Genomic DNA, 6,957 nt, shown 5'->3' on the forward strand with positions numbered 1-6,957 from the left:
TCCCCCACCACCCCCAGCCAAGGGTGTGTGTGACCCACGTATCCACTGATGAGACACATTTTAAACATGGGCAATGATTCATCCTGAGTAAAGACAGCAGAGTGGGAGACAGACACATCTGATCCAGGAAGCATAATTCACCAAAACGTTCTCCATTGCACTGAATGAGAGCTGCCAGTGAAGCAGGACAGGAAATTTAGACTCTGCACTTAATGATCCCACAGATCCCTTCCCCTTCCCTTTAGATGGTAACTTACAACACTAGCTCCAGGTTTTTGTGGTCCTTTTAGCAATAGAGTATCATTGGGGCTTCTCTAGCACCATCCCTTTAGCCACCCCTTTCATTTTTTTAAAAAAAAAGCCCTGCCTCCCCCCCCCCTCTGCTGAGCAGGGCCCTGGACTCCTGCCTCGAGTCCTGTCCTGGTGGCACCACTGGGAGCTGCACCCAAGCATGGGGCCCATCCTTTGCTACTCAGGATGGAGAAGCAGTTGCCTGAGGGGGCAGATGTGGGCTTTCATGAAGGGTGGAATTTGTTGCAAGTGGGGCAAGAGCAACTCCTGTTTTGTTCGTTTGTTTGTGCTCTAGAAGGAAGATAGAGCTAGGGTCCTCCAGATGGATAGCCTTGATTACCTTTACCTGTGATGCTCTGACTGACTTCCTTCTGTCGCCAGACTATGACGCCTTTAGGGAAGCTTACCTGCCCCTCCTCCTTCTGCCCTTTCCCATTTCTCCTTTGTCCTCTGGCTGACCAGGACAGAGGAGACATCCCTTTGTCTCTGCTCTCTCTCCTAGCATGGGGCTAACTCCCACACCTGGGCGTTATGCCTCCAACTTAGCTAGCTAGTTAGAACTAGGTATGTCTTTTCTATCTACTATGTATTTCTATAAATAAAGTAGCTTTTCTTATTTTACTAAGTCTCAAGTCTCAGTGATGCTGATGCAAGGTAAAAGCCTGCTTTCTTAGGCAAACGCACACGCACACTGGCACACTCGCATTTCAACATCTGCTGTTACTCTGCTGCTCTGGCGTTACTTTAAACTAAATTAAGCACACAATTACACACAGCGCAACAGAATTCACACTGGAGGCATTTCCCTGAGTAAGATCCATGGAAGTGAATGGGGACTATCCAAAAGCATGGCTCATTTCTGTTAGGCCTGGGCAAGAGGATTACCCAGGGGACGATGCTCCCCTGTAATGGAGGGAGTGCCATTTGGATCATCCCCATTTGCCATCGGGATGAAGCAAGGGTGGGTCACAACTCAGAAGCACCCAAAATCCTCTGACACCTTTGGTAAACAAAAAGAGAAAGGGCATCATTGGATCACCTGCTTGAAAATATCAATCATAAAGGGGAGGGGGACGAGCATGGCCCATGGAAAGATTGGTTTTATTGATGGGTCAGAGGGCAGGACCGATGTGTGTGTGAGAGAGAGGGGGCGGTGGAGATATTCTTTTAACATAAGGTCTCTAACATCCCTTTCTCCTGGGTGATTTTACAACCAGCCACATAAAGGTACGTTCCAAATATCCTCCCTCCCTCTCCTTTCCTCCCCCTCCCCCCTCTATTGTTTCCAACCCCTTTGCTGTTTCCCTCTCTCCCCCCTCCCCATCTCCCTTCATCTTGTCAGGCTGTGTAGGCAGATCTGTAGATTTGCTATGGCTGGGTTGGGTCTTTCTCTTTCTTTCTCTCTTTCTTAAGAGTAGGGAGTGACAGATGGCGGGCCCGCTTTCCCCAGAGAGCGAGATCTCCCTACATGCGAGCGCATGTCAATCACCGCGGCTCATGTGATAACTCCAGCGGATGACGTGCCAGCCATATGGTCTGGCATCAGAGTTGGTACCCCCTCTGCCTGCTTGAAGCGTGCCACTTCCCTCCTCCTTTTAGATAAGACACTGAAGGAGACGGGGTGGACCTCAAGGAGTCTGTCCCCCCCTTTTTTCCCCTTCCCTCTAATTTCCCCCCCTTACTCCCAAAAGATGCGGGGTCCGAGGACTTGAGGATTCCTCCGCTCAGCTTTGGAGGTAAGTTCTGTGAGGAAGAGAGCGGGGTAGAAACTTAAACACTGGGGCGCACAACTTGCCTCTCCCACCCCCGGCCACCTTCTTTAACCCCCCCCAATACAGATCTTGTATCTTTCTGTCCCCCCCCCCATCGCGCACACAATCTATTTGTATCTTTGGGAAAGAATGGATGGAGCGCAGGGTGGAGAGCGCGGAAGAGATCTCTAGGCAGAATTTTATACATCCAAAATCGTTAATGGAGCAACGATCGGTTTTGCACGGTGTATGTGTGTGTGTTTTTAAATAGAACTCAGCAGCCTCTGTGGCACATTTGAAGATATCGTAGCTATTAATTCAAACGGAGAGCGGAATGTTTAACGATCTAAGCAGACGATCAAGTGAAATATGATCATCCCATTTAATATCCGATTTTTTATTTTATTTTATTTTATTTTAAACCCGAATAGGGTTATAATAGAATCGGTATCACTTCTTGGGGGAAAATGCACCCTATCATTCTCATCTATCGATTTTTAGCCTAAGGGTTTTTTTGGGGTGGCGGTGCGTGTGTTGGGTGATTTCCTCCCCCCCCCCTTCGTTGTTGCTTTGGTTTTTTTTTTGTTCTTTTTTAACTCGCCCTCTCCCTTCCCGAGCCAAAATAAAATGACTGCAAACACCCGCACACAAACTGTCATGCGATTCCTCGCTGCTTCTGCTTCTTCGTAGGCAGCTGAAGATGCTCACTAGGAACATGGTTTTGAGGGCTGTATGTGGGCTGATGGAGAGAGAGCGTGAAAGAGAGAGAGGAGGAGGAAAGGAAGGACCAGTTGTAATGGGGAAATCTAGACATTCTTCAAACAGCGTCAAGGGTAGCTCAAAGAAAAGGGAGCTTTAAAAACGAGTATTAGTATTATTAATAATAGTAGTAGTAGTAATAGTAATAATACTTTACTACCTAATTAAACCAGATTAGGGTGCGAAGCTCTTCTCTGAAAAGAAAGAGCATTGGGAGAAGGCAAAAGGTACAAAGCAGGACAGAAATCATCACGCAGGAAGGAGAAGTTCGGGGGGCTGGAATGTGAGGAGATCGCCATGACCGGTGGGGTTAAGAGACGTCAAGCTGCCGATCCAGATCTTTCCTGTTAAGGTTTATCACACGCATTTAAATTTAAAGCACACACACAAACTCCGAGGAACAGTTGGGTTATGAAGCGGGGATGGGTGGAGGAAATTGGAGGGAAAAGTTAGAGATTTCGCTTGGCATTCTCGAGATCTCCGCCTCCAAGCTCTCCTGAGAGAAACGGAGTCAGGCAGGCTAGAGGAGAGATGAGACGGGGCGCAGATGAGACGGGGCGTAGCTATTTTAAAGTCTCTATAAAGCTGATAAAATAAAACATGGACCATAAAGAAAAGGAAACCAAAAATTAGCACAGCCCCATAAAGAAATTGGAGGAAATATGCTCTGCATTTCAACAACAAAAACGGAAGTGTGTGTGTGTGAGCGTGTGTGTGTGTGTGACAGAGAGACAGAGAGAGAGACACAGAGAGAGATTGTTCATAATGAACTGGATCTAACAGAAATATTGCACCAATTCAGCAGGAAAGCAATGGAGACACCAATTAATTTTAATCACACTTTAAAATGAGTCAATTGCTTTATAGAGGGAGGGGGCGTATTTTAGGGCATTTCTAAGCACCTCTCTCATCTCTGCCTCCTCCTACAAAAGCTCTGCCTAATTTTTTTAAATTAGACCCCTTTAAAAGGATGGGTGAGAATGGGGGGAGAGCGGGAGATTTTGGCTGTCGTCTATGGAAAGGTAACCAGCGTGATTTTGACGGGAGCTATTGCATGTTCTTCGATGCAGAAGGCTTGGGAGAAGAGTGCAATGCAGAGGTTAAGCCAGGCTTTAGAAATGTCCTGTCCTATGATGTTGGTGTGTGTGTGTGATGGGGAGTGAAGATGCAAAAGGGGTTAAAAGAGAGACTGGGTGGGCAAAGGCCAGAAGTCAAACACCTTCTTCTAAAACCCGCTGTGGAATGTTAAAGAGAATGGAGAACGCGTCCGATTGTGAACTGGGATCGCAGTAAACCAATGTGACCCGAATTTTAAAACATCGGGGCATCAGAGAACAAGTATAAGGGCTCCAGAACACATCTGGAACTGTGCAAGGTATGGGTGGCTGTTAAGCACGTCCAAAGAACGGATCCCATCCAGCCGCCCCGGAAGAGCTACTTCGCTTATTCCAATGACAGAGCAAAAGCATACATTTGGGGATGCGATGCTCTGCCATTCCTTACAGCACATACCCAAAGGTTAGATTAATTTGCTTGGAAGGCCCATTCAGTGTTGGCTTGGGTGAGAAATGGATAGATGCCTGAGTGCTTAGCAATGCTCTTCGAATAGTGGAGAAATCAAGGCAGCTGCGGCTCTAGGGTGACGTTCCAAGCGCCCAGAAGAATGAGGAGTGGGGAGGCTTGCTGATGCTCAGAGACAAACTTGTGTTATTCTTTCTTGTTTCCCTTCTTCGGTTCCTCCCCTCCCCCCACCCTGTGTACCTCTCTCCCCTCCCTCTTCCTCCTCCTCCCCCGCCCCTATGTCACCTCTCCAGCCACCATGTTGACGCGACTCTTCAGCGAGCCCAGCTTGATCCCAGAAGTTCAGAAATTCTCCAGCTGGGACGACGACTGCGAAGAGGACGAGGCGAGCGACAAAGATGAGCGGAAGAGCAAGAGCTGTCCTCTCCAGGAGGAACAGACCGACGGGGAGGCCAAAGAGGAGAACGACCTAGCGGGTGAGGAAGAGGAGGAGGAGGAGGAGGAGGAAGGGGTCGAGGAGACGGAAGGCGATCGCCCTAAGAAACGGGGCCCTAAAAAGAGGAAGATGACCAAGGCACGGCTGGAGCGCTCCAAGATGAGACGCCAAAAGGCCAACGCCCGGGAGCGGAACCGCATGCACGATCTGAACGCCGCCTTGGACAACCTCCGCAAGGTTGTCCCCTGTTACTCCAAGACTCAAAAACTGTCTAAGATCGAGACGCTGAGGCTGGCTAAGAACTACATCTGGGCGCTGTCGGAGATCTTACGTTCGGGCAAGAGGCCGGATTTGGTCTCCTACGTGCAGACTTTATGCAAAGGCTTGTCCCAGCCTACCACCAACTTGGTGGCCGGTTGCCTCCAGCTCAACTCGAGGAATTTCCTTACCGAGCAAGGCCAGGAAGCCGGGAGATATCACGGGCCCAACTCCACTTTTGCCATGCATCCCTACACCTATCAGTGCTCAAGGATCTCCGGCGCGCAGTGCGCTTCCAGCACCATGGCTAGCTCCCACGCCTTGAGGACGCACGCCTACTGCGCCACCTACGAGTCCCTCTATGGGAACGCGTCTCCAGACTACAATAGTTCGGAATACGATGGTCCCCTAAGCCCTCCTTTGTGCGTTAATGGGAATTTTTCCCTCAAGCAAGACTCTTCCCCAGACCATGAGAAAAATTATCACTATTCTATGCACTACTCCGCTCTCCCAAGTTCTCGTCCCTCCGGGCACAATTTGGTGTTCGGGTCTTCTGGGATGCGCAGTGGCGTCCACTCGGATAACGTTTTGCCTTATGAGATGCACCTCCACCACGACAGAGGTCCCATGTATGAGGAGCTCAATGCTTTTTTCCATAATTAACGACTCCCCCCTTTCCCACCCTCAGCCTTTGGCCTCCCCTTCTGGTTTCAGGCGTAACAATGGCCACCTGTAGATTGCCAATGGGTTGGATTGCGAAAGGGGCGTGTGTGTGTGTGTGTGATTTTATTTAGAAACAAAAAACAAATCCTCGGCCTTCTCTGATATCCCTCTCGCCTCTTCCCAAGAGCTGCAGCTTTTCATTCAACTGTGAGCCACTTTCCCTCCCGCAGGTTTAGAGATAAATACTTTTTAAAATAATAATAGTAATAATAACCGTTCCGATCCCTAAACCAATTGAGCCGGACCTTCTTGCTTTGAAACTGAAAGGGGTGGGGTAGCCCGATCCACAAGCCACTTAGGCTGAAGCAAGGGGCTTGAATCGCTCCGAAGCCCTTTGACTTCGACTGGATTGCTCCGGTTTGAAGCCAATGACTTCGGCTTAAATGGGAAGTCGACGGAGCTGATTAAGCGCCCTGGTTCCATAGGATTAGGATTCCAGACTTGACTGGGAGCTGAGGTGTAAAGCGGATCTGTGACCTGGTCTCCTCCCCTGCCCCAATTACTAAGAAAAGAAATCTGGTGCAATATATACTCTCTAATGCAATTTTATATGAAAAGCAAACTATATAGCTAGTGGACTGTTTAGCTGAGGTCTTGACCATCTGGAAAGAAGGGTTTTAGTTCTAAATTGGACATATTGTTAAGGAGAGGGGGGAAACATCATTGTTCAGATTTATGGGGAGGGGAAAGTAAAAGGTTTGCCCCAATTTAAGTGATTGCCTCTAGGCGTTTATTCTAGATCAGAATGGCTTTAGAGCAAAAAAAAAAAAAAATCAGCCAGGGGCAGGAGATGGTGGGGGAAGGGCTCTCCATCTTTCCAGCAATTGAATCAAGAATTCCCCGAAAGTTTAATCTATTTAAGGATGAGTTTGTTTGTTTTTGAAAAGATGTTTGCAAACTTTAAGTCACACTTTCAATGCAGTGAGGACCTTAAAAAGCAATAAAGGGGCAAACCGATGATATAAATATATTCTATCTTTATCTATGCAAGTAGGTACTGAAACTAGGGAACAAGTTTTTAAAAGGAAGAAAAAGGAAAAAAAGGAGAAAATCAACAACAACAAAGAATCCATATGAGATATTAGAAATATGGACCAACAAACTCGCTGAGGTTTAAAATCGTGCACTTTTTTGATTTGGGGGAAACGGACTGTGGGATGTTTCCCTGGTATTTAACAATCACTGACTTTTTGAAACCCCCCTTGTAACCCCAAGTAA

At 47.9% G+C, this 6,957-nt stretch overlaps 1 protein-coding gene across 1 annotated transcript; it reads left to right on the plus strand.

Moving 5' to 3' along the window:
- Positions 1-793: 793 nt before the first annotated feature.
- NEUROD2 (neuronal differentiation 2) lies at positions 794-5,679 on the plus strand. The gene is made up of 2 exons (XM_061589224.1): positions 794-855; positions 4,616-5,679. The coding sequence occupies exon 2, from the start codon at positions 4,621-4,623 to the stop codon at positions 5,677-5,679; it is 1,059 nt and encodes a 352-aa protein (XP_061445208.1). The 5' UTR covers positions 794-855; positions 4,616-4,620.
- The last annotated feature ends 1,278 nt before the right edge of the window (positions 5,680-6,957 follow it).

This window comes from Rhineura floridana, chromosome 11 (genome assembly GCF_030035675.1).
Source record: "Rhineura floridana isolate rRhiFlo1 chromosome 11, rRhiFlo1.hap2, whole genome shotgun sequence".
NCBI classification, from domain to species: domain Eukaryota; kingdom Metazoa; phylum Chordata; class Lepidosauria; order Squamata; family Rhineuridae; genus Rhineura; species Rhineura floridana.